This window comes from Drosophila suzukii, chromosome 4 (assembly GCF_043229965.1).
Source record: "Drosophila suzukii chromosome 4, CBGP_Dsuzu_IsoJpt1.0, whole genome shotgun sequence".
Lineage (NCBI taxonomy): Eukaryota > Metazoa > Arthropoda > Insecta > Diptera > Drosophilidae > Drosophila > Drosophila suzukii.
The window spans coordinates 2,216,879-2,244,156 of record NC_092083.1 but is presented as its reverse complement, the minus strand read 5'-3'; the positions used below and the strand labels follow the sequence as shown (position 1 = coordinate 2,244,156).

Genomic DNA, 27,278 nt, shown 5'->3' with positions numbered 1-27,278 from the left:
TAACAAAACGATATAATTATTTTTGTACATTTCAAACTTACCGCATTGCAACTGTTTATGTCCGATATTTCACCACTTTCTAGGTAATCAATCACTTTCTTAATGTCCCCGCTGCGAGCAGCACGTAAGAATGATATTGTTGCATCATTCTGCAAATAAATAAAAATATTTCGATATTATTTAAGAAAGACAAATTTACGCGAATGCCGCAGAAATAGCTGTACACTAAATTTGGGAGGATAAAGGTCATCAATTAAAATTTTAACTTAATTCATAGCTAAACGATTTCAGTGACATATTCTTTGAAATACTGTTATTCACTGTTTTCTAGGGCCATATCAAAGATTTAATATATTGCATGTTTTTTGGTCAAAGGCGCCACTGAGCGCTGGTCAATACTGATGAGTTCACAAAAAAGCGTGTAGCGCTTGTAGTTGGACAAATATAGTAGGTTGGTATCGCCATCTAGGAGTTGCTCTGCGATGTGGGACGCGGCATAAAAAAAAGGGCAATGAGACCAACAGAGCCTTCTGTCAAATTTCTCTGGGTCATCCCCACATATATTGCTAGGGCAATTTAGCAGTGCAAATCCTTTTATTAGGCCTGGCGCTTTATAAAAGGTTAATTAAAATCCAACTGCTAATAAGTCGTGCTCGTGCGAATATCTCTACATCCCGGTACACCAGCTTGAGTTCTTTTCGGAGCACAGAAGTAGTCGCGCAGCCGCAGCCGAGGCAGAAAACCCTTTTTTTGTGGAAGAATGTGTGCGTGTAGCCTTTGCCTATCCCAAAAGAAAAATCCACAGATTTCGTAAAGTCCACCTTGAGTCCATTCTGTTATTTATTCATGTTGCCTGTTTTACTTTATATACGACGTATTATATCCATTAAATTGGTTAATCAACGTTAAAATAAATTTAAATGTAAAACTAAAAAAAAAACAATGAAAGGCATAGCGAACAAGCTTTGCAATGGTAAAGCGCGAAGCAGGCGTCTCGGATTATAGGCATCATCCCAAAGGCCGTACTATCGTCTGCGAGTAGTGCTTATTGTTGCTGTTATTTTATTTTTTTGGCAAAGCGATAATGGATGGAATTACAAAGTTGTTGTTTTTTTACTTGACTTATCTGCGTTAGGCTTGTCAGAGAATTAAGTTAAGGATTTTTATTTATTTTGCTTACCAATGTATTTGGTTTTAATTATTCAAAATTTTATATTTTGCTTTCAAATGATCAAAATATTTTCTCGGCATTCGAACGGTTCGATTTGATTTAATTTCCCTTCAGTTTGAACCGTCAGAAATTTCTCGCAGAGTGTTGTGAAGCTGATTGGTTAGAGGAGGTCATTGACCTCGCATTACAAAGGGAGATACGAAATTTTGGTTATGCGTCTTTTATGTTTCGAGGCTTAGCACTACATGTTGATGTTACCTTCGTCATGTGTTCCCTCCACGTAAGTCGTTTACCCAAATTCAAGCCCAAGTACTGAGCCTGGAAAGATTACGGTATAGCTGTGTCCTGGAATTTTACTCTGGGGAGGATTTGACTTCTAAGAGCGAAGTTGCAGTGCTGAGACTTGTTCCCGTTTATTGAGATGTTCCGAGATATAAGTCTATTTGCCATACAGGTGCAAAAGGTTTTGCGTGATTTGAGTCGATTCAATTCGACACGTGGAGTTGGCAATGAAGGCTGTATGTAGCCAAGAGGCCAAGTACGCTACCCTGAGGTACGAAAGCTGGAATGCATTTAATAGAGGACCTTTCGCCTATCCTTCGTTCTAAAAGATACGACTTCAGGAGATGTGCAGTTGGCAGGAGACTTTTCAGGTTAAACAGCAAGCCATCGTGCCACACGCGAGCAACAGTCTCTGATTAGCATTCGTTGTAGTCAGACGTGTTTTCTTTCCGCTATGAATTCTTATTCGTGCTCCGAGTGCAATGCTGAAGTTACAGCAGCGCAGCTTCGCGGTTTTGAGGCGGTTCGTTGCTCATCGCTTTGTCGTCGTACTTTTCACACTGCATGTGTTGATCTCCCGGAGGATGCTATTAGATTATTAACAAATATGCCGAATCTACTCTGGCAGTGTGATCGCTGTGTTGTGAGTAATGATTCATACTCCAAAATCGATGAAGTAATGGAAGAACTTCATGACCTGAAGAGTCTATACATGGATTTAAATTCAAAGTTTCTGAAGGCTTTTCCCAATTCTACCACTGACAATAGCAATGTCAGTCAGCGTAAAAAAGTGGTGAAACCATTGGCTCCACCTTCTTCAATTGGTCGTCAAGCCAACCATGCAGACCTGATACCCCCCGCACCAGTTTCTACTGCCGCCAGGAACCATGCAAAGAATAACAGGAACAAGAGGCAAATAGTTGGTCAAGCTCCTAATTGTGAACTTCTCGAAGTTGTGCCGAGCAATAAATTCCTTCATATTGGTAGATTCAGAGCGCACGTAAAATCTGATTCTGTGTGTGAATATGTTGCAAATAAGCTAGGTGTGGATACCGCCACCATAATTTGCAAGCCTTTAGTCAAAAATGGTGTAGATGTTGCTACACTGGAATTCGTCAATTTTAAATTAGGAATACCTGAGCAGCACTTTCAGACTGTGTTTAGTGATGCGTTCTGGCCCAATCCAATCAAGATCAGTCGATTCATCCATAGGGATAGGCCGATTCTTGATGGGAACGCTCTGGATTTGCACAATCATCATACATCGGAATCAAAAAACCCCCAATAATCGGCGCCTCTGGTGTCGATTTAACTACGGCAAATTTTTATGATCCGCTTCCTCATCTTCGTGCTACTTATTCGCAATGTCAACGTCCGCTGGTTTCGATATTCCTAACTGCTAACATTACTCTCTCATACGTCGCTCCCAGTGCACTCTTAAGTATTGGGCGCCCGTCACTCACAAATCAAAACAAGGAAGAACGCTATAGTCGAGTACCTCGACTATCAGATACCCGTTACTCAGCTAAAGGGACCAAAGGGAAATGGAGATATGCAAGCAGCAAATCGAGATTTTTTGGATCAATCGATAGGTATTGACGAGACCAATACATTTCAGTTAAAATTTTTTATCTAGCATGAAAACTGTGGCCGTCACAGGTTTGGGCGGTTTGTGGGCGTTAGAGTGGGCGTGGCAATATTTTTTCGGGTCACTCGATAGGTATTGATGAGAAGATTACATTTATGTTAACGTTTTTATTCTAGCATCAAAACTGTAGGAGCCACAGTTTTGGGCGGTTTGTGGGCGTAAGAGTGGGCGTGGCACATTGCTGAAACAAACTTGCGCTGCGTAAGAAGCTCAGGAATCTGCACGCCAAATCTCAATAGCCTAGCTCCCATAGTTTCCGAGATCTCAGCGTTCATCCGGACGGACAGACAGACGGACAGACGGACATGGCTAGATCGACTCGGCTAGTGATCCTGATCAAGAATATATATACTTTATGGGGTCGGAAACGCTTCCTTCTGCCTGTTACATACTTTCCGACGAATCTAGTATACCCTTTTACTCTACGAGTAACGGGTATAAACATTATCAGCTGGATTTTTTCTTTCTGTCTAACGTTCATCAAACGCTCACTGGAGAGGCGTTGTCACCAGATTCCGTTCAGATTCCCGCTCTAAGCGCTGTCTTCGGAGATGTGCACTCATCACTATCAAAGCAACATCGGCATCAGCTGGATTTGTCGTTGTCTATTTCGCGCGACGTTTGTCAAACGCTCTCTGGAGAGCTGCTCTTATCATATTTCATCAAGATTCCCGCTCTAAGCGCGATCTTCAAAGTTGTGCGCTCATCACCGTCAAACAAACAACAACGTCAGCTGGAGTTGTCGTTGTCTGTTTTGCGCGACATTCGTCAAATGTTGATCGATGAGGCGCTTTCATCATATTCAATCACTCACCTCCCTCTAGGCGCGCTCTCTGGGGATGTGCATGGATCACTATCAAAGCAACAACAATATCAGCTTGAGCAGTCCTTGTCTGTTTCGGACGACGATCGTCAAACGCTCTTTGGAGAGCCGCTCTCATCATACTTCATCAAGATTCCTGCTCTAAGCGCGCTCGTCGGAGTTGTGCGCTTATCACAATTGAACCAACAACAACGTCAGCTGGAGTTGTCGTTGTCTGAATTGTGTTACGTTCGTCTAATGCTCACAAAAACCCAACGGCTGGAGCTTTCAAAATTTGCTGTGAGTGATACTCGTTATCACAGTATCATTTCCTTATTACCGCGCTCTTCTCTGACGCAACGAAATTGCTTGAATTTCTCATCGACTGCTTTGTGTGGCTCTTCCCGATGGCAGCATCAACAACAACTTTGTCCATCTCTCCCCAACTTGGATAGATATGCTCTGTTAAGGGCGACATTGCCATCGCTCTTAAGAACTAGTTGCTCTTTACTAAAAGTATCTAGCAAACTTAGGGAATGCATCGATCCTAGTCTGCATGAAAAAATTCGTATTAAAAACACTACATTACTGAAGGCGATTTGCGGGCCTACAGCATTGGGAACGCATGAACAAATACTTCCTAGGGCATTGGACTATGATGCCTTAAATGCGAATCCGGAAATTGTTGATCGTGCTATTGTGAGTACGGCCCCACTAAAAATTTATTTTCAAAACATCTCCGGAATGCGGACAAAGGCGGAGCAAGTATACCTTGCCACATCCCAATGTGAGTTTGATGTTATAGTTTTAGTTGAAACTTGGCTCAACATAAACTTTTACTCAAATGAATTCTTCGACTCCAATTTGTACCATGTGTTCCGCAAAGACAGAGATAGCACGAAAACCCACTGTGCTAGAGGGGGTGGTGTAATTGTTGCTGTTCGCTGCAATTTGCGCTGCTTGTCAATTGGACTTCTCATTGAAGATACCCTTCTTGATCAAGTTGCGGTGTCGATAATTGGAGAATCGGAATCGCTGCAAATTGTGGTGTCATACATACCACCGAATAGTTCATATAAACTTTACAAGGCTCATCTGGAAAACATTACCGACATCTACAATAATCTGCAGGACCATCAACATATCTGTGTGATTGGAGACTTTAATCTATCATCCCTCGTTTGGTCTCAGGATCCAGAGCATCACTCTTCACTGCCAAGCAACATACATCAACCACACGAGATTCTTTTCATCGATGATATTTTCAGTATGGGCTTAATACAAGTCAATAATGTATTCGATAACTTACATAAAATTTTAGACTTAGTATTCCTTAGCGCTGATATTAACTTTTCTTTAGTCCAATGTAGTTCACCTATAAGCAATTGTGATATCCATCATAGACCATTGCTACTAGGTATAAACTTTTATAGTTTTGCGCCTTCAGCTGAATATTCACCTAGATTTATTTTCAATGAAACCAGCCTTTGTGCCATCAGAAATGAGATCTCTGCCATTAACTGGAAGTCAGTTTTATCACATGTCAGTTTGGAGTCGTGTTATGACACATTTTTAGTTGTTATTTTAAACATCATTAAGAACAATGCTCGAGAAAGGGTCCACAATTCGATTAAGTTGCCATGGTATACGAAAGGTTTGAAAAAGCTTAAAAATCTTCGAAATAAATTCTATAAAAGGTTTTTAGTTACACAGGATCCTGGTGATTGGAATAGACACTTGCAGCACAAACGAGAATTTGAATTTCTAAATAAATTTCTTTACAATCAGTATATAGCGAGTGTTGAGAACGGCCTAAAAAGTAATCCCAACTCTTTTTGGCGATTCATCAATTCAAAGAAAAGTGCTTCTTCAGTTCCATCTGCTATGTTCCTAGGGAATTTATCTTCCCATTCAAATACAGAAACTGCAAATCTCTTCGCCTCTTATTTTAAAGCTAATTTTGAGCCAACAGCAGCCTGGAATGATTCTCAAACCTTAAATGCAATCACTCCTCTATTGAATTTAGGTAGTTTAACCGTGCTAGAAGAGAATATTCATAGGGCCGTGGAAGACGTGGATGAATCGTACACTCCGGACTGTGATGGGATTCCGGCCTACTTTCTGAAACATTGTATAGAGGTGCTATGCGTTCCACTAAAAATTCTGTTTGATAAATCACTTTCTAGTGGACACTTTGCGGATAGATGGAAGGTCGCATCCGTGACTCCAATTTTAAAATCAGGGCCGAAGAATAACATTGCCAATTACAGGCCTATAGCAAAGATCAGTAATATCGCTAAACTCTTCGAACGCATTGTTGCCCATAAATTAACATTTCTTGTAAAAACATATATAAGCACTTCTCAGCATGGTTTTGTTGCAGGTCGGTCAACTACGACTAATCTTGCCGTTTTCAGCAACTATTGCATTCATGCCTTTAATATGCGATATCAGGTTGATGATGTTTACACTGATTTTGCGAAAGCCTTTGACAAAGTTAGCCACTGTGCCCTACTGGCAAAACTGGCCCGCTTGGGTATACATTCGGCATTACTAAATTGGATAAAATCATTTTTACACCATCGACTTTATAGAGTTAATATTAATGGAAAATTCTCGGATTCCTATTTGGCAACCTCTGGCCTCCCTCAGGGGAGTGCTATGGGACCTCTGCTTTTCATCATTTTCATTAATGATGTGAGGTTCTGTCTATCTTCAGAGTGTCTCCTGTATGCAGATGATTTAAAAATTTTTAAGTCTATTAAATTAGCGACAGACTCACAATTGGTTCAACATGACTTAGTTTCCTTGAGCTCTTGGTGTAGCCGAAATTCGCTTCCTCTTAACATAAGCAAGTGCTTCTATGTCACTTACAGTAGATCCGCATACAATATCGTCACATCTTATAATATCAATGGTCAACCTCTACAACTGCGGCAGGAATCCTTGGATCTAGGAGTGTTGTTTGACTCAAAATTTAAGTTTGCAGCACACTTCGATTACATCATGCCCAGGGCCTATGCTATGTTTGGATTTGTGAAACGGAACGCATCGCTATTCACGGATCCCTACACCAGACTTGCGCTTTATTTTGCATTTGTCCGATCTAAGCTAGAATATGCGTCTCTTATTTGGAATCCCTTCACTACCACTCATGGAAACAGAATAGAACGTCTACAGAAACAGTTTTTGAAATTCGCGTTGTTGCCGCTAAGGTTTTTAGACCCTACCCCTTCATACCACGAGCAATGTAGGCTTGTTCACCTACCATCCCTTGAGCATCGTAGAACTATCCTCGCCATTTGCTTCATCTCTGATTTGTTGGATGGTAGTATCGACTGTCCAGAACTGCTATCGAAAGTTGGTTTTCACGCCCCGCCTAGGCAACTTCGGAATTTTGAACCCTTTTTCCTCGAGCTGCGGCGGACAAATTATTCCAAAAACGAGCCCCTCTATAGGGCCTTATATGAGTCTAACGCACTTCCAATTGATATGCAATTGGACTATTTCTCAAGTAAATCAATTCTTAAGCATAGGTTAGTCAATTATTTTGTAAATTTTAGTACGTAAGATAAGTTGTTGAAATGTTCAAGTAGCCAGTAAAGGAATTCCGTTGGCGAAATGAAATAAATAAATAAATAAATAAAATCTCCCTTGACATCAAGATAGACTGCTGGACTGTACAGTTTATTTTCGAAAACTTGAAGACTGTGCTGCGTAACCCGATGGACTTGCTCCGGGGTATCATGGTGACTTCTAAAGCCAAACTGGTGGTCTGGTATGGCATCCTGTACCCTTCTTACTGCCATCATTCTACTAAGGAATATTTTTTCGAATATTTTAGAGAAGGTGAGCAGCAAACTTATTGGTCGGTAGGACGCAACAAGGTTTTCCGGTTTGCCTGGCTTGGGTATCATCGATATCACAGCACACTTTCTATGTGTAGGAAAATGGTGGATACGTAACATGTGGTTGAAAAGAAGAACTAGAAATAGTATACCCTTCCTAGTACCATTGTAAACCAACATAGCCATAGGCCCTGCAGCCAGCGCTATACTACTTAAGTTAGTTTAGTTTTGTAAACTACTCTATCTGTTATAATAATAACATGGCAGTTCTGCTGTCGATGCCGTCGAAACCTGAAGCCTTACTGCGTTGCAGCTTGCGTATTTGAAGGCAGACCTCTTCTGGACTCACATGAGGAATAGGATCGATTACTGGGGAGGGTGCTTTTAGAAAAGCTAGGGTTTCATCGACGACTTCAGACCTAGAAAGATTAAATTACTGAAAGCGCCCTTCCAATTTCTCAGCAAAGGCCATCGTCATTTCGCCGTCTGATCTACACCATGTGTTGTCAGCATTTTATTATTTATTTTATATTCCTTCTTGCTTCCCAGGGGTTAAATCCAATCGACTTGGTGGAATCAGTTTTGCGGACCAAATCGCCAAAGTATTCACTCTTCGTTCTATGCAATAGTTTTTTCAGATCGTCCTCAGAACGACGATATTCTCTTTTGTCAGCAGAATCCCGAGAACGCATTAATCTGCGACGCAATGTCCTTTTCAACCTCACCAGATCCAGGACATCAGATTTTATAATTGCATTAGTGCGATCAGCTTTACAAAAAGCTCCATCTCGCGTGCCTTGTTGGTCAAGCCGTCGGCGTCCCACACACCGACTTTGAGTCCAATTTGACTTATGGTTGGGCTGTAAAAGCTGAGTGGAGTCCAGCGACTGCTAGTGCAGATCCTGGCGCTATTGGGGGTAAGAGGTGGGTTATAAAGGACATCATTGACATTATTATCTGGAGCATTTCGTCAAACCGAGCAACGAGGTCAGACAGTATATCTTCAGATCGTAGATACATTTGTTCTTGTCGATTCCATTGCTCATCATTTTGGAGTTGCTGGAGATTCCGTTGATGCTGCTGCTGGAAGAACTGTTGCTGTTGATCTAGGGCTGTCTTCTGTGTTGCTTATGGCATTAACCGAGGGTCCTTTAGCTTATGTTGCTAATTAGGCCTCTTGTTTGGCCTATTGCTTGTTCCCAGTGGAGGGAATTGGTTCTGATGCAACTGGAATGTTCAACCTCTTGAATTTGGTGTCGAGAATGACCATTGGTGACATCCGATGGAACGGTCGTCCTTTTTGTAGAGGAGAGTAGCAGAGTAGACTGCTGGTAGACAACACAGCCCTTTTAATTTGCTATGTGATTTTTACCACAATTTACACATTTGACAGGATTAACATCTCTATAGCATGTTTCTGACCACATTTCACACAGTTATGATCCAGATGGCTGAATATGGCTCTTGTTCAACAAACACTAGGTTGACGATCTTTGTTTTGTCAAAATGGCTTTTTGTTCTATTAATGAAGCGGACAATATGGCCAAGTAAGATAAGGCTTTCTTTCTCGAATAACATTCTCGACTTTCTCGAATAACCACGCGATAAGATCTATCTTCTTTAAGCTGCCAGGAGTGGAACGGAACCTTTCTTTTTAAATAAGGCAGCAAGGATCGGAACGGAATTGATTTGATGACATTTTACGGAGTAATTAGACGGATGAGCGATCTTATCTGTAGATCGGATAAGTCTGTTCAGATTCTCGCAGTTATTAATCACAATCGGCGATGGCTTGTGATTGGGTGGGTGGTTGGTAATGTTGTCTTGGCTAGTGTTGCCGATATTATTGTTGTTATTATTGTTAATACTGTTGGTGTCTTCATTGTTGGTGTTTCTGTTGCTGCGTTCGACGTTGTTGTTGTTGCTGCTGCTACCATGGCTTAAGCCGGCGTTGGTACTGGCCTGATCGGGGTTGTTCCTCTACTGGCTGGCTGTTTGACAAACGCTTACATGTTCATCGGTTGTGTCCATGGTTGAAAGTTCAGAAAATCTGTTCTCGGATTCGTTCGTTTTAGGACTATTCGAATTTCTCTGAATTTTATTTGCAATATTGGGAGATCTATATTCTGGACGGAGTTTGTTATTAATTGGGGTCCACAAATTTTCATCGTCGCCGGCAATGGCTTCCAGCTCGGGTTCTACATCTTGGGATGGTAAAGATGGGGCATTAATGGAGATGGCATTATAAAGGCTGCTAAATCTGTGTAGTGAAGAATTTAGAGCACCGATCGTAATCTCTTGTGCCTTAGCCACCTTTTAATGGATGTCAAATTCGGTTTCGGAGTAGGCATATTGGAAGATGTGCAATGCTTGGTACTGCTTTACCGACTTCCAGTACACAAACCCCCTTAGAGTAGGCTCCACAGAATTAGTCGTGGCCTAGGGCAAAATGTGAATCTTGCTGCCCGGAGGCACTAAGTTCCAACACGGGGTACGGATATCTGTATTTTAGTTTATCCTTTTTAAGTTTATGTTCAAACTTGAATTCGAAATAGCGGTTACTTGCAAGATCAAAAAATATCAATTGTTGCCTTTTGATCTCTTTTTCACTTGTTTTCGCTAACAGAGCGTCTGAGAACTGTCACTACAGCTTTAGATGCCGGGTTTACAAAAAACAAATTGGTTTTCCACGAAGGTGGACTTGTCCATAGAATCCTCACAAAAAATTTCGCAGCTTTGCACTTGAAGAAAGCTAAATTGGATGCTTAAAGGAACAAGTAAACTCAGCATCAGCAACAAGATGTTGCTGTACAAGTCGATTGTGGTGCCTTCAATGACGTACTGCATCCAAATATGGGGTATCGCTTCAGACTTAAATGTCATGAGGGTCCAAAGAGTGCACAGCCGGGCGCTACGTATTATTGCGAATGCTCCGTGGTATGTAAGAAATGAGGTCCTAGCTAACGATCTTCATATCCCCACGGTGAGAGAGCAGATCAATATGCACTCTAGCGGACACCTTGACCGTATACTAGCCCACACCAACCAACTAGCAGCATCCTTGGCTAATTCAACTACACGAAAAAGACTGAAGCGTTGGCACCCTGGCGATCTTTGGGCACGAGGGCGTCGTAAACCCCTCGTCTTGAGACAACAGCACAGTACTGTCCTTGTTATAAAATTGTTAAAGTTCCTCATTTCTGTTATGTTTCATGTTATTTTTTCTTTGTTGTTTTCATGAGTCTAAAGCCATTTAGTTGGTTGATCAAAGCTTAAAATAAATATTAGTAAAAAATAAATAACAAAAGCTTATGCATCTTTTTGGAATTTCGCCCTCGTTCTAATTGGTTTTAAATTCAGAATTATCATAAAAAATTCGAATTATTTCTTTACAACATAGGTTTTTTTTTTTAGACTAGGATTTGTTTACATTTAAAATGGCAGATGGTGCTGCCAGATTCAACCAAGACATACAAAACTAAAATATAATTAAATAAACTACGTGTCCCACTTGCCAAACCATATGCTTTGATCAGATCACTAGACAGCAGAAGGGCCAGATGCTACCTGCAAGTGGCTCTACGCCAAGTGGGTCTCGAGGTTCAGCATGGTTGGGGTCTTCTCAGACAGAGTTAATTGGTATACAGTCAAAAGCGCTATACAAGGCATGCAAAACGAATTGCTAACCAAGTTGTCTGACAAAATAGCCCAGTTCATAGACACAAATCTCGCGGCACGAATTTTGTCAACAGGTGTGAATATCTATGAGCAAGAAGAAGGGGCCTATTTGGGAGCTGCCTTAAATGTTATTGGGAGAAAATTGGCAGAGCATATCATACGAAGCAGGGTCAAATTCAAAAGTGTCTTCACGGTGGCACGCACAACCGGTGGATCAAGCCAGGACATGTTTAAAAAGCTCGAGTTTCACATCGTGCCTTGGGTCAGGAATTATACATAGGGATAGATTTTTGGACTACGTTGGATTTGTTACCACCATCCATGCATGTCTCTGAAATAGTGACAGGCCATCATACACTGTCCGATAGCCAACGAGGTATCCTCATTGAGGTGGCAAAATTTCCCTCGCTCGCAGTGTCTGGGATGGAAGAAGCGCATTAATTTCGAATGAGATTGATGTCGGCTAAACCGGTCAAACAGCGCAGTTTTCCTGTATCTCCTGCTGTCAAAAATAACTATATGCTGAAGTCGACAGAGTGTTGGAAATGGGAGTGATGGTTGTTCTTGCTTAGAAGCCAGATGACAACAGACGGCGAAGTAGCATTTGATCAGCTAATCAGCAGATTTTAAGCCTTTTTTCGTGCAATGTGACGGAATTAAAACGGGAGTAGGTGGAGTGTTGGTACAAAAATCCGAGCAAGGTGACGAATATCCGATAGCATTCGTGACAAAAAAAAACTAAGTAAGGCACATGGACGATGGACAACGGGGCAGAACTAGTAGCTATTGACGCCAGTCATGGTGTGTTATTCGACCCTCAGTCGCCACAGTTCAGATCTGATGAATACGAGAAGCATGCGAAGCAACTAGAATCCAACTAGGTTAGGTAGCCAGATTTGAAGGTTGTAGATGGCCTGGTGTATAGGAGATCAGAGCATGCCACTTGCGATCAGTTACATGCTACTTTCATTTGTAAGTTGGGCATTACCGATGATCTAGTACCGGAGGTACTAGATAGAAAGAATTTGTAGGTATTACTATTGACCTGGTCTGATTAATTATGTCAGTTCATATCCTGTGAATTATGCAAGATCACCAGATATGACACAGCGGCCTTCAATAGACACGGCACCAGAGTCACAGCGGTTCCTTTAGCGCTTGTATGTAAACTTCATAGGCCCATATCCCAGATCCCGCTCTGGCAATGTGGGAATTTTCAAATTTGGACCATTACTACAAGTGTTTTTAAAAGCGGTCAAAAGGCTCACAGCAGATGTGGGGATAAAAATATGAATCGGTCAGTAATCGCCGCCATTATGTCGTACGTAAGAGCTGATTGGGATGAGCAGCTCAGTAGTACATGCTGTGCTCTTCGTTTTCAGTACATTCAGCTTTACGGACCCAGGTTAAAAAAAAGGCTCGAGAAGTTATAAGCATGCAAAATGCCAAAAACGAGCGCCAATATTTTGCGGGCAATAGAGGTCCAACGTATATTAACAAATTCAATGTATCCATAAGAAACAAGGGGATTCTTGTTATGAACTGTAAGATTTTCAAGGAAGTTGTGCAGATCGTTTTCACGCTAAGGAGATGAAGAATTGGCTGAATGAATTACGAGCTTGTTGGAGTGCATCCTTCGGGTTTTTAGACACCAAGTCTGTTTCTAGGAGTGGGGCTTTCTTGTAGCACTTTTAGTTGGCCGAATATCGTAGGTTGAGCAGCGCCATCTAGGAGGGACTCTGCGTGGCATGTGGCATAAGGAAAGGAGCAATGAGGTCAACAGACCCTTCTGTCAACTTTCTCTGGGTCATCCCCATATATTCGGATAAGGGCTACCGCCAGTTTGGTGGCGACAAAATCTATATTCTTCAATTCAGTCGTCATAGGGTAATGTTGTACTTGAGTAGAAAAAAAATATCGAAGGGACTGCAGATTTTACTAGAAGAGGAGAAGTACTCCAAGTTAGGCCTTGGAGAGGAAAAGGAAAAGACCAAATTATCTTAAAGATTAATTTAGCCATATTTCTGGCGTAGCGCTGAGTCCTAGGTGGTAAATTGTTAGAGTAGTAGGGGCTTGTCAGATATATCAATTTGGCAATGCAATTCATTTTATTTGGCTAGGTGCTAGGTGCTAATTAATATCCAACTGTTAATAAGTCGTATATTCTTGATCAGGATCACTAGCCAATTCGATTAAAACTATAAGGGCTTTAGTGTTGGGACTTGGCATGCAGATTCTTGGGCTTCCTGCGCAGCGCAAGTTTGTTTCAGAAGGGCGCTACACCCACTCTAACGCCCACAAACGACAATAACAATAAAGCCCGTCTAGCGACTACATTTTTTTTAATTTTTAAAAAATATAAATGAGACTTTGTTCTTATTATCAATACCTATCTACATGCCAAAAATTATTGAAATCATTAAAAAGTTATAATAAAATAATTATCAATATTTTGCAATTCAATCGAGATTGCACACACATGTAGCAAATAAGCTGTTTTGACTAATACGCCACAAAGCCGCTAGGATCTCTATGGGCTAGTTGGCGCTGTAGGCCAAGTGGCGCTAAAGAAGAAGATGATAGGTTGCGCTATTGGCTAGACGTGTTAGTGAAAAAAACAGTTGCTTTAAGAACATCTCCATCCCTCTCGTACTCCCTGAAGCTGAGCGTTTTCTCTTGTTTTTTTTTGTGTGCAGAACGGTCATAGGAAGACGGGGCGACATGGATCTCTACTACATCCGAGAATTTCTGGTGCTCAGAGATGAAATTAAGTGCAATAGACCACTCTAAGTTTTTATTCTGTAGCAACATGTAGTAATTCGTCCCTTTGTTTTTAACTTGTCCTTGACGAGATTTTTTTTAGAATTAATAATGAATATAGGCGATACAAAAGAAGTAGCAAAAAAAAAACTAACCAAAAAAAGTTTATTTTGAGGTAACATCTTGGCTTAAGTAGCTATGAGTGTTCGTTACAGGGAAAATTATATTTAAGGCGTCTTAGAATTGACCTTGATGCTGTTAGGTCAAAACTAGCCTGGACGTTATTAAAGTAAGGTCGAAGATGCCCAAGGAGTTTAACAAGGAACTATTGTTAACTTATTATTCACCTAAATTTACATCATCGTTAGTTGTGCCAAATACTGAATACATATCTGGTGAAAATAGGTTAATTAAATAAGCAAGGATGTTGCTAGTGAAAGCTGGTTCCGTAAGGTTTAATACCTAAGAAAAGGGACAAATCTTCACAAGACTGGCGGCAGTGCAAACAAGCCTGACCATGATCAAAAACGTTCCCAGGCAACTACAATTAATGTGGGTTTAATAATTAATCGACCAACAGAGAAGTGCCTGCACAATTAGGGATGAATAAAAGTTTTGCTATTTTGGCTGATAATGATTATGACACAACGATACTCTTTTGCCTGAATCGTATCTTCCAAACGAAAATTTTGTTTCCCCCTCTATCTATTGAAAGGTTTCACGTATTTAAAGCAACTGATATCGTTACAACATAAAACAACGACGCTGTCTCGTTGTCAGACGTGTAATTTTATCGCTCCAAGTTGGTCGAGTTTTTATACCCTTGCAGAGGGTATTATGATTTCAGTCAGAAATTTGCAACGCAGTAACGGAGACGTTTCCGAGACGAGTCGATCTAGCCATGTCCGTCTGTCCGTCCGTTTCTACGCAAACTTTTCCCTCAGTTTTAAAGCTATCGGAAGTATATAAGTCGGAACCAGCCGGATCGGACAACTATATCTTATAGCCCCCATAGGAACAATCGGAAAAAAATTTTTTTTTTTTATTATTTCTTTGGTGTTTCATAATATATAACCTCCTATGCTTGGAAATAACATTTTTTAAATAGTTCTGAACTTCGAATCTAATTTGATCGAAATCGGACGACTATATTAGATAGCTGCCATAGGAACGATCGAAAAATGTATGGGAAAATAATATGAAACAAACTATAGCTTCCGTGTTTTTTAACATATAACGTTCTACGCTTGGAAATAACATTCTTTAATTAGTTTTGAATTTCGAGTTTAAACTTATTAAAATCGGACGACAATATCATATAGCTGCCATAGGAACGATCGGAAAATTGATGGGAAAATAATATGAAACAAATTATAAAATCGGTGTTTTTTGACATATTATCTTATACTCAGTTAAATTTCGGCAGTCGATACGAACGGTTGTGCCATTCTTGTGTTCTCTCAAGTAATAAACCTTCAATCTTCCGAAACGAACCACCCCCGCGCCTACCTATTGATTTCTTATCAGCAATTCAAATCAGCAACTACTGTCTTCGTCGCCAAAAACCTTCGCTTAGTCAACTGAAGACGAAAAAATGCTTGACCCCCCCTGGAAACGACCCCCCGCACCTGACGGGAAGTACCTAATTATCGCCCGATCCGACAACAACAACGACGGTTCCCTAGCAAAGGTCTCGCCGTTTACACTGAAGAAAATCATTGACGTAACCGTTGGAGGAGTAGAAGAAGAATGCAAGAAACTTAGAGATGGAAATATTTTGATCAAAACCAAAAACCAGACCCAAACGGACAAACTCTTAAATCTAAAAATGATCCCCGGCGACATCCCTGTAACAGTCTCAGAACATCGATCGTTAAACACCTGCAAAGGAGTCATATACTGCCCAGACTTAAATGGTATCGATACCGAGGAAATCCTGGATAACTTAAAATCCCAAAAAGTAGTCGAAATAAGAAAAATTACCAAGCTTTTACAACGCAAGCCAACTGACACTGGATTATTAATAACAACTTTTTCGCTACAAAATATCCCGGAATTCATTTACGTCGGTTACGAACGTGTTAAGGTACGCACTTACATTCCACCGGTAATGCGTTGCTTTAACTGCCTGCGAATCGGACACCCATCCAAGTACTGCAAAAACGACGAACTATGCCTTTCTTGCAGTCAACCAGCCCAAATCAATCTCGAACTGGGAGAGTCATGCACCAACAACTTAAGTTGCATCAACTGCACAGACAGAAAATACCCCAACAACAATCACCATGCTAGAGATAAGGTATGTCCTGTCCTTATCACCTACAAGGAAATCCAAGCAATCAAGGCCATTCAAAAAGTAAACAACCGCGAAGCTTGGACCATTTATAAGACAAGACACCAACACGACGGATCCCTCTACTCTACAATAGCTAGTCCTAACCATGGCAAGCTGCAACAACAAGCCGCAAAAACCTCCACAACAGTCTTCACACCACCGCCGACAACAACAACCAAACAACAAGATACAACGGACAATAAGAAGAACGGAGCAGATCAACCCTCCAGCAGTAATATTCGACCTTCAATTCAATATGAAAGCGAGGAATACAGCTTCTGACACCTCGCAACCACCTACTAACGATAAGTCTAATTTCACTACTAAAATCTACCCTTCAAAACTATCCAAAAGAGAGAAAAGATTCGTTAAACAAGATTATATGATAACTAGGTCCAAAATTAAGGCCACAGTCAACTCCACCAATACAAAAACAACAAACTAAATCCTAAGTTACACTTTAAGCCATTACATTACCATTATGACTATTTCAATATTACAATGGAATATGAACGGCTACTTAAAGCACTACAAAGAACTCCAACTCCTGATAAAAAATACACTCCACAAATTATATGCCTACAAGAAACTCACCTAATACCCTATAAAAACTTTCCCACTCCAATCAACTATATTATATATACTCTTAACTCTGCTGTCAATGCCTCTGGAGGCGTTGCTATCCTAGTACACAACTCAATTCAGCACACCGAAATTCATCTTCCACAAGACTTTGAGTCACTTTGCTCAAAAATCCAATCCAAGTATATCTTCAACATAATCTGCTCTTACATCCCACCAAGACAACATTTTACATGCAACAACCTTGAATATGTATACAGCGATTTATCTTCCCCCACCCTCATAACCGGGGACTTCAGTAGCTGGCATACGTTATGGGGTTCACCTAGGAATAACAAAAAAGGAAATACACTTTCCCAATTTATTCACCAATCTCCTCTAACCCTACTAAACGATGGTTCTCCCACACATTTCAGCACCCACAGCACTCTCACACACGTCGATCTCACTCTCGCATCTGCGACCTTTGCCCTCGAATCCATTTGGTTCATCGAGTCAAGTACGTTTGGAAGCGACCACTTTCCGATCATCACAACACTATTTGACACTACTTCTACCCCTACCTTCTTACATAAATTTAATTTAGATGACGCAAACTGGCCCAAATACGTAGAAGCTAGTAACTACTTCCACCTTCAACGGCCCATAAGCCACAATCTTGATGAGGAAGCCGCTAACCTTAAAAGAATAGTTCACCAAAGCGCTAACTGTTCTATCCCACAATCCATACCTAATCCCCATTCAAAACACACAGTACCATGGTGGAACACTCACCTACAAACACTTAAAAAATCAAAAAAAGCTTACTTTAATATCCTTCGACGAAAAATCTCCAACACGAACATAATTAACTATAGAAGAGCCAATGCCCTTCTCAAACGCGAAATAAAAATAGCTAAACGTAACTCACTGGAAATATTCACCTCCGAAATTAATCCAAACTCTTCGAATTCGAAGATTCTGTAGACTCCGACCAAGAATCGGTATCCACTGCATCGCACAACCAAATTCACCCAATAAAATAACAAATAGCTTAGAGATAGCCAATGAACTATGTTCCTTTTGGTCCTCCGAATCAAGTGACGATAATTTCTCAGCAACCTTCACCCACCACAAAAATAACATTCCACCCATCCAACAGAATTACCAGCCTTCCACTAGCGCATTAAAAATAGATTCTCCTATCACCACCCTTGAACTCAATATAGCCCTGTCAAAGCAAAAAGGAAAGTCCCCAGGTCTCGATCGTGTCTCCTACCAAAACTCCAAAACTCAGACTACGTGATCATTTTAACAATATATTTAACAGCTTCATTCCACAACATTACAAACTTAGTAAAATTATACCTATTCACAAACCTAATACAGACAAAACATCCCTAAACTCTTATCGTCCCATATCCCTTAATTCATGCTTCGCTAAAACGCTAGACAAAATCATTGCAAATCGGCTATGGTGGTTTGTTTCCTACAACAACTCGATCGATAGTCGACAAAATGGATTTCGAAAAGGGAAGTCAATATCAGACAATCTACTGGTTTTAGATCACCTGATATCCTCTTCCTTATCAACGAAAAATCACTTATCAGTGATCTCACTGGATTTTACAAAGGCGTTTGATAAAATTGGAATCCAAACTGTTGTCGACGAACTGCAGTCATGGAAAATCGGCCATAAGATTATAAATTATTGCATTAATTTCATGACCAACAGAAAAATCAAAGTCTATGCCAATAACCATTTTTCATTCACCCGCCCACAGCACAACGGCATTCCCCAGGGTTCGCCACTCTCAGTAATTCTGTTCCTCATCGCGTAAAACAAAATGATTTTATGGAAAAGACAGTGAATTATAATTATACCCGTTACTCGTAGAGTAGTAAGTATGTAATAGGCAGAAGAAAGCGTTTCCGACCCCATAAAGTATATATATTCTTGATCAGGATCACTAGCCGAGTCGATCTAGCCATGTCCGTCTGTCCGTCTGTCTGTGCGGATGAACGCTGAGATCTCGGAAACTATAAAAGCTAGGCTATTGAGATTTGGCGTGCAGCGCAAGTTTGTTTCAGCAGAGTGCCACGCCCACTCTAACGCCCACAAACCGCCCAAAACTGTCCTACAGTTTTGATGCTAGAATACAAATTTTAACTGAAATGTATTGGTCTCGTCAATACCTATCGATTGATCCAAAAAAATTTACCACGCCCACTCTAACGCCCATAACGCTTCAATCTGTCTACCGCCGGTAGGTGGCGCCTTTTAATCTCGCTTTGCTGCTTGCTTATCTCCATTTCCCTTTGGTCACTTTAGCTGAGTAACGGGTATCTGATAGTCGAGGTACTCGACTATAGCGTTCTTCCTGGTTTTTTTATTACAAAATTATCAACCAAAATTGTTGTGTGTTCGCTTCGCTGCTCTATTCTATTCTTGAGTTTACAAAAAAACTTCTACGTTGTGTTGTTGCTGGCGCACTTAGTAGCGAGCATTCACACGGTCGAAAATCTTGTCGCTGACTTAATTGACGCAACATATACCTTGTTTATATAAGTGTAAAATGAAACAACTGGACAAATCACTTCTCGACAAACCTTAATTGGCTGCTGGCTGTGTGATTTATTAGTAATCGTCATCCTACACATATCCTTTTCCTTACGCCAACTATATATTTCTTCTATGTCTTTCAAAATCTTCAAACAGTCAAGGTTGGTTTCTCATCTCCATTGTAAAAACTTTTCCAGAAATCCACTATCCATTCTTATTTCCATGAAGAAATCTTAAAAATCCCAAATCCCAAATTGAAGTTTTTTGAACAGTAATTACCACTCAACTACAATTTTGCTTAATAATGTCCCCAACTCAACATGGCTTTATGAAACGTATATCAACTTTACTACTTTATTTGATGTAATTTTTACTGAAATAACAAAAAACCTCTACAGCACTTTTTTTCTTCGCCAAATGAAGCCGTATTCTATGCAATTCGGCGGCGAATCGGCCCAATCATTCGACATAGTACAGCCCTGTGACCGTTTTGCCTTTCTCCAGGTAGTCGATGTAGACCACACCTTGTGAGTCCCAAAAAACGGTGGCCATCACTGGCATCACTGGGACAGTCTTCACCTTCTTCGGAGCAGGTTCGCCGGGTGAAGTCCACTGTTTCGACTGTTCCTTGGTCTCCGGTGTGTACCAGTGGATCCATGTTTCGTCGACGGTCACGAAACGACGCAGAAGCTCCTTCGGATTGCGCTTAAACAGCGTCAAACACTGCTCGAAGTGGTCTCACGGTTGCGTTTGTTGTCCGGAGTGAGCAAACGCGGCACCCATCGCGCCGACAGCTTTCTCATGCCCAAAATTTCATGCAGGATACGACCCACGAGGTCTTTTGACATGCCTACTGTCTCAGCTATCTCGCGTATCTTTAATCGGCGGTCTGCCAATACGAGATCGTGGATTTTTGTCACGTTATCCTCCGTGGTAGCCGTTTTCGGGGCACCTGGGCGTGGCTCATCAAAAACCGACGTGCGACCACGTTGAAACTCGTTAAACCAATTTTTGACGGTCTCCGTCGAAGGAGAAGAGTCACCGTACAGCATCCAAGCGCTCTTTGATTTCGCGCCGCGATTTCCCTTCCAAAAACAAGAATCGAATCACAGACCGATATTGCTCTTTCTCTATTTTTCTATAATTCGCCGACACGTCCGATTCCACACGCAGTCAAAACAAAACTACGACTCCGATTCGGATGAAAGCCCGAATGAACGAGAACGCTCACAGAACACATAGAATCTCAAACCACAGCTGACGTTTTCTTCGCGAAGGCAGCCAGATCTTCACAGCAGTGCAGTGCCCTGAAAGTGCCCTGAAAGCAGGACTAAAGAATCCGGGGCGATCTCACAAGCTCTACGCGCTGAGCCGAATATAATATCCTCTTAGCAATAGAAATAATCGATATTCATGTGCTAAGCCAACGGCATTTCGAAGCACAAACTTGAAATAACTTTGTTCCTCAATGAAAACCACATTCCTGCCAGATGTTAATTGACCAGTACCTCTACCACAGAGTCTTAGCGGTGAGATTCAATTATACAACATCCAACGAGTACAACATTGAAACTAGAGTTCCACACTAGAGGGCCATACTCTGTCCTACACTCAGCAGGTATTCCTGCAAACAAAAGGCTGATTACGTCCACGATTGCTGACAACACCCCAATCCTGAACCGCTCGAGATGAGAAACAGCTCAACTAGCAGATCATCTGGTGGTATTTGAGAAATGGCTTTAAGACTGGCGAATCAAACTAAATGTACAAATGTGTAAATTTATAACGTTTACTCTTAACAAACATTCGTGCCCACGCTAACTTTGAACAGTACTCAGATCCCCGAAGCCACCGATGTAAAATATTACGGCGTCCACCTCGAGAGACTTCTAACTAGGCGGAGGCACATTGAATGAAAGGATGTACGTCTCAAACTTAGATCTAGCAGCCTACAGTGGATAATAAATTCTCAATAACCCCTATGTCTGGTTCTGCTCTGCAATTGCACTTTTAAGACCATTTAGAGTTACGGCTCCCAGCTTTGATATTGTTCAGCGCTCACAAAAAAAAACTTGCGAATAATCACTGGGACACCACGGTATGTTCGAGACGAAAATATCCACAGGGACCGCCGGTTAAAGATTCAACATCAAAGCAGAATACCAAATAATCTCGCAAGGAATCCACCACGGGTTTCGAATAGAAACAATCTACATCGGTACGATTAACCAGCCCAGCAGTAATTATTAGAGCTCTTTTAGTCTAGGGTCAGACTATATGACTGTTAATAAAGTTGCATTTGAAAAATTTTATCTACTTATCGTTAGTCTTATTAAAGTGAAGATTCAATAAATAAAGCAAACTCGTAAAAAAGAAAAAATTTACACCGACTTTAGTAAAGCATTTGACTCTGCAAACCATTTATCTTGCTTTATCTAAATGGCAGGGCAGATTAAATAAAAAATAAGAATAGAAAAGTTTTTGGTTTTGAACGACTTTTTTGTTAGGTTGAATAAAAAAAATAAAATAGCCATTATTTTTTACTTTTATTATAAAACCCCAAAATTATCATTATTTTAGAGAAATATTATAAAAGTCACAAATTTAAAAATCATGATGAAAATGGATAGACAATCCAAAGAGCATCACTATGGAATTTTTCTTTTCCGCGTGTCGATCTTAATTAGATGATTTTTTGATTCAGAAAACAAGTCAATAATCATTATATACAGCCACTGTGGCATACACATAACACTATAAATTAATTTAAAATACTATGATCAAATAAATGACTTTTATAAATCAATATTAATTGTTTAATTTCGAAATTCAACAATGCTCTTAAAATTTTAGGGCATAAACATGTCGCTGCGCTTCAAAAAGTTTTCAAAAAAAATGTTGGTCGCTAGCTAAACACAAAGGATAGACGAAAAAACAAGGAAGAACGCTATAGTCGAGTGCCTCGACTATCAGATACCCGTTACTCAGCTAAAGGGATCAAAGGGAAATGGAGATATGCAAGCAGCAAAGCGAGATTAAAATACGCCACCTACCGGCGGTAGACAGATTTAAGCGTTATGGGCGTTAGAGTGGGATCAATAGAGTTTGGATCAATCGATAGGTATTGACGAGACCAATACATTTCAGTTAAAATTTTTTATCTAGCATGAAAACTGTGGGCGTCACAGGTTTGGGCGGTTTGTGGGCGATAGAGTGGGCGTGGCAAACTTTTTTTGGGTCAATCGGTAGGTATTGTAGAGAACAATACACTTCAGATAAAATTTTTATTCTAGCATCAAAACTGTAGGAGCCACAGTTTTGGGCGGTTTGTGGGCGTAAAAGTGGGCGTGGCACATTGCTGAAGCAAACTTGCGCTGCGTAAGAAGCTCAGGAATCTGCACGCCAAGTCTCAATAGCCTAGCTCTTATAGTTTCCTAGCTCAGCGTTCATCCGGACAGACAGACGGACAGGGCTAGATCGACTCGGCTAGTGATCCTGATCAAGAATATATGTACTTTATGGGGTCGGAAACGCTTCCTTCTGCCTGTTACATACTTTCCGACGAATCTAGTATACCCTTTTACTCTACGAGTAACGGGTATAAAAATCACGGTGCAGGCAGATTATAAGACAAAGTCTTGCCTGACCGTTTTCGTCAGCAGTCTTCTACGCTGCGCCGATCTCTCTTCTGATGTCGACAGCGGCCGAGTGTTTTTGCCTTCTAACGTGTCACCCGAAGCCGACTCCAAAACTAAAAGGTATATACATATGTACTAAAAGGGTCGGAAACTCCTCGGAATTGCCCATATATATTTTTTTAACTTTATTAAATGTTATTCGGGAGTGCCAAAGAAATCGTAAAACGCCCATTTAGCGCATGTTTCTTTTGTGGATCAACATAAATTTTGGAAGACAGCGCTGAAGTGATTTCATGTCTGGGGAACGAACGAGTGGAATCTTCTCTATGGGCCGGCTTTAGATGAGCATACCCCTGATATAATTGTTTTCTTAGTAATGGATTTTTTCTCTAAGATTGTTGGAGCTTTAAATAAAATTACCCATCAAAGAGTGATTTTTATACAGTATATAAATCGAGGAATAAAATATTTTTATTTATAAGTAAAATAAAACAGGAAAGGCAATTAACTTCGGCAAGCCAAAGTTTGTATACCCTTGCCGTTAAAATTATTAAATTTAAAAATACAAAAAATGATATCCCCAATAGTATAAGAAAATATGTTAAAAACACCGAAGCTATAATTTGTTTCATATTATTTTCCCACCAATTTTTTGATAGTTCCTATGGCACCTATGTGATATAGTCGACCGATTTCGATAAAATTAAGTTCGGAATTCAGAGCTAATTAAAAAATGTTATTTCCAAGCTTAGGAGTTTATATGTTAAAAAACACCAAAGAAATCATTTTTTTAAAAAAATTTTTTTGTTTGTTATTCCCATGGGAGCTATAAGATTGGTTCCGACTTACATACTCTACCTGCAAAAGAAAGAAGACTTTTGGGAAAGTTTCAGCCCGATAGCTTTAAAATTGAGAGACTAGTTTGCGTAGAAATGGACGGACAGACGGACATGGCTAGATCGACTCGTATAGTGATGCTGATCAAGAATATTTATACCTTATGGGGTTGGTAACGTCTCCTTCACTGCGTTGCAAACTTCTGACAAAACCCCTAATAACCTCTGCAAGGGTATAAATATTCGTAGGCAACAGACATGTATTGGCAAACTGAGTGCGATCACTTAATTTTTTTTAATTATGTACATCAGTACTTATTTTGTTTACTGGGAAATTTACACACACATTTTATTTGTATGCACACAAATTTGAGAAATAATTAACTTTCCCGGTGGAGATCTTCTAACTGGAAACGCCCACACACCGAAAGCAATTACAACAAAAGCATATGTAAGTATTTTTGGAGGTATGGACATTTATACATACATTTGTATGTACATGTTTTACCGTCTAAATGGTTTTTGTTATGATACCCGAAAATAGTGCCAATTATCGTACTTATTACCTGTTTTTTATTTCCATTAGATTTGTCTGAGGTCATGCCATTATTTATATTCATGGTTTGCGCGCAGTTTTCAGTAGTTTGGATTTTGTTCTCGACTCGTACCTCACCAAGTGTCATGATTATGATTAACGTTCAAGGCCTGAAAGTTAACAAGTATTTGGCATAGAAATAAAAATTGTTTTTAATTAGCTTGTTTATATTTGATAGACGCACATACATACATGCATGCATAAATACAAAAATTAAGGTGAAGGGATTTATGTATGTACATATGTATAGGCAATGGCATTTATTTTACACAAATGTTTCTTTTATTTTAACAGTAATGTTAGTATTTTTAACTTTTATGTTTTTGTTGGGGCTTCAATTTTTTGTGAACGGTGGAATGACGTCACCACAAATAACAAAAATTTCGTTTATACAAATTCTCTGGTGCTAGTTGTTAATAAGTTAAATCGTTATTATTATGTTTACACACTTCTTAATAATTATATTTTAGGGATATATTTACATAAAATGTCCATATATATGAATGTTTTACTATTTTTAGAGAAAGTAGTTCGATAGATACATAATTAGTTATCGCTATGATGCCATATCCAAATTCCTTCGATTCCACCAGTGCTGCCCGCTCTGTTCCCGCTAAAATCTAGCCTTAAATCATACCTTAACAAAAACAAATATTTTTATTTTAAACAGGGAATTTCCTAAGGCCGTAGTCTTATTGTTTCTATATAAAATTAAAAAAAGATACAGCCACTATATACTAAAAATGGCAAAGCAGAAAAACAACAGTTTTATATTTGTTATATATAAGCACTACGTTATTCATGCTGTTCGCTTTTGTAATGAACTAAAAACAATTAAAAGGGCATTTTAATTTTATAAGAAAAATAGGGAAGAACGCTATAGTCGAGTACCTTGACTATCAGATACCCGTTCCTCAGCTAAGGGGACTAAAGCGAAATGGAGATATATGGTTATGTGGTCGGTAGACAGATTTAACCGTTACCCAAATACATTTCAGCTAAAACTTTTATTCTTGCATATAAACTGTAGAAGCCACCGTTTTGGGCGGATTGTGGGCGTTTGAGTGGGTGAACCAGATTCTGCGTGCAGATTGTAGTTTCCGAGATCACAGACACAACGGACGTGACTAGATCGACTCGGTTAGTTATCCCGATCAAGAATATATATACATTATGGGGGCGGAAACGCTTCCTTCTACCTGTTACATACTTTCCGATGGATGTGATATACCCTTTTACTCCACGGGTATCGGGTATAGTAATGACATCTCTTAAATCTAACTTAACAAGTAAAAAATTTTAAAAACATATAAATAAATTCATAAATAATATTAATAAATAAATAAATTTATAAATAGAAATATATATATCAATAAAACAAAATCTTTGCTATAATAATATAATGCTTATGTCACATTATGTAGTTACTTATAATACACATCGGGTATTGGGTAAAAGCATATGTTAAAGAAGATGGCTTTTGCAAGTGTGTTGTGGATGCAAGTTTGCTTTTGTAACCAATCAGCCGGTCTTTCCCATTTTTTTTGTTTTACTCTTCGAACCGCAATAAATGCTGTTTTACAAGGGAAGGGCAAGTTAAATTTATAATTAAAATTTTCCGACCCCAACAGCTGTCTATAAAAAACAGAATTATTGTAAAATATTTTTTAAAAATTACATAAGTTCTCTGGAAGCATTACAAAATGGAATGAAACAAATTAAAAAAAAAGAGTTTACAATTTATTTGGAAAGTTTCTGGTAAAATGAAATACAAATATACAAAAAGGATTTTGAAATGTGCTACATGGAAATTCAGACTTTAACCACCATTACAAGGGAAATTTCGGAGTTATTCAGCATGCAGATTAATTCATACAAAAAAAAAAATGTAAGAAAATAAAAAGTACAATATATATATTATAATATTTGTGTACTGAGCTTTATTAAATTCAAATTATATCCGAAAAGGATATCAAAAATATATCTAAAACTTTATGTAAAAACAAGGAAGAACGCTATAGTCGAGTACCTCGACTATCAGATACCCGTTACTCAGCTAAATAGAGATATGCAAGTATCAAAGCGAGATTAAAATGCGCCACCTACCGGCGGTATACAGATTTAAGCGTTATGGGCATTAGAGTGGGCGTGGCAAATTTTTGTTTGGACCAATTGTCGAGACCAATACATTTCAGTTAAAATTTTTTATCTAGCATAAAAATTGTGGGCGTCACAGGTTTTCGCGGTTTGTGGGCGTTAGAGTGGGCGTGGCATATTCGCGTAACAAACATGCGCTGCGTATAAGGCTACGGAATCTAAATCTGAAATCCCAATTCTCTATCTTTGATAGTTTCCGAGATATCCACGTTTATATTTACGATTTTTTGAAGTTTGTGGGCGGTTTATGGGCGTTAGGGTGGGCGTGGCAAAATTTTTTTGGGTCAATCGATAGGTATTGATGAGAACATTACATTTCAGTTAAAATTTTTATTCTAGCATCAAAACTGTAGGAGCCACAGTTTTGGGCGGTTTGTGGGCGTTCGAGTGGGCGTGGCACTCTA

At 39.7% G+C, this 27,278-nt stretch overlaps 1 protein-coding gene across 3 annotated transcripts in view; it reads right to left on the bottom strand.

Annotated features, from left to right (window-relative positions):
* The window catches only part of Ank (Ankyrin), a 57,891-nt gene extending 32,569 nt beyond the window's left edge, over window positions 1-25,322 (bottom strand). For 2 of the 3 annotated variants that reach the window (XM_017088685.4, XM_070997168.1), the window contains exons 1-3: window positions 25,200-25,322; window positions 24,689-24,827; window positions 42-149 (exon numbers count right to left, since the gene is read on the bottom strand). In XM_017088685.4, coding sequence (XP_016944174.3) covers window positions 42-149; window positions 24,689-24,805 — 225 coding nt within the window. In that variant the 5' untranslated portion in view covers window positions 24,806-24,827; window positions 25,200-25,322. Of the gene's footprint in view, window positions 1-41; window positions 150-24,688; window positions 24,828-25,166 lie in introns of all 3 variants that reach the window. The other variant, XM_065867373.2, reaches the window with a different exon arrangement.
* Between the last annotated feature and the right edge of the window lie 1,956 nt (window positions 25,323-27,278).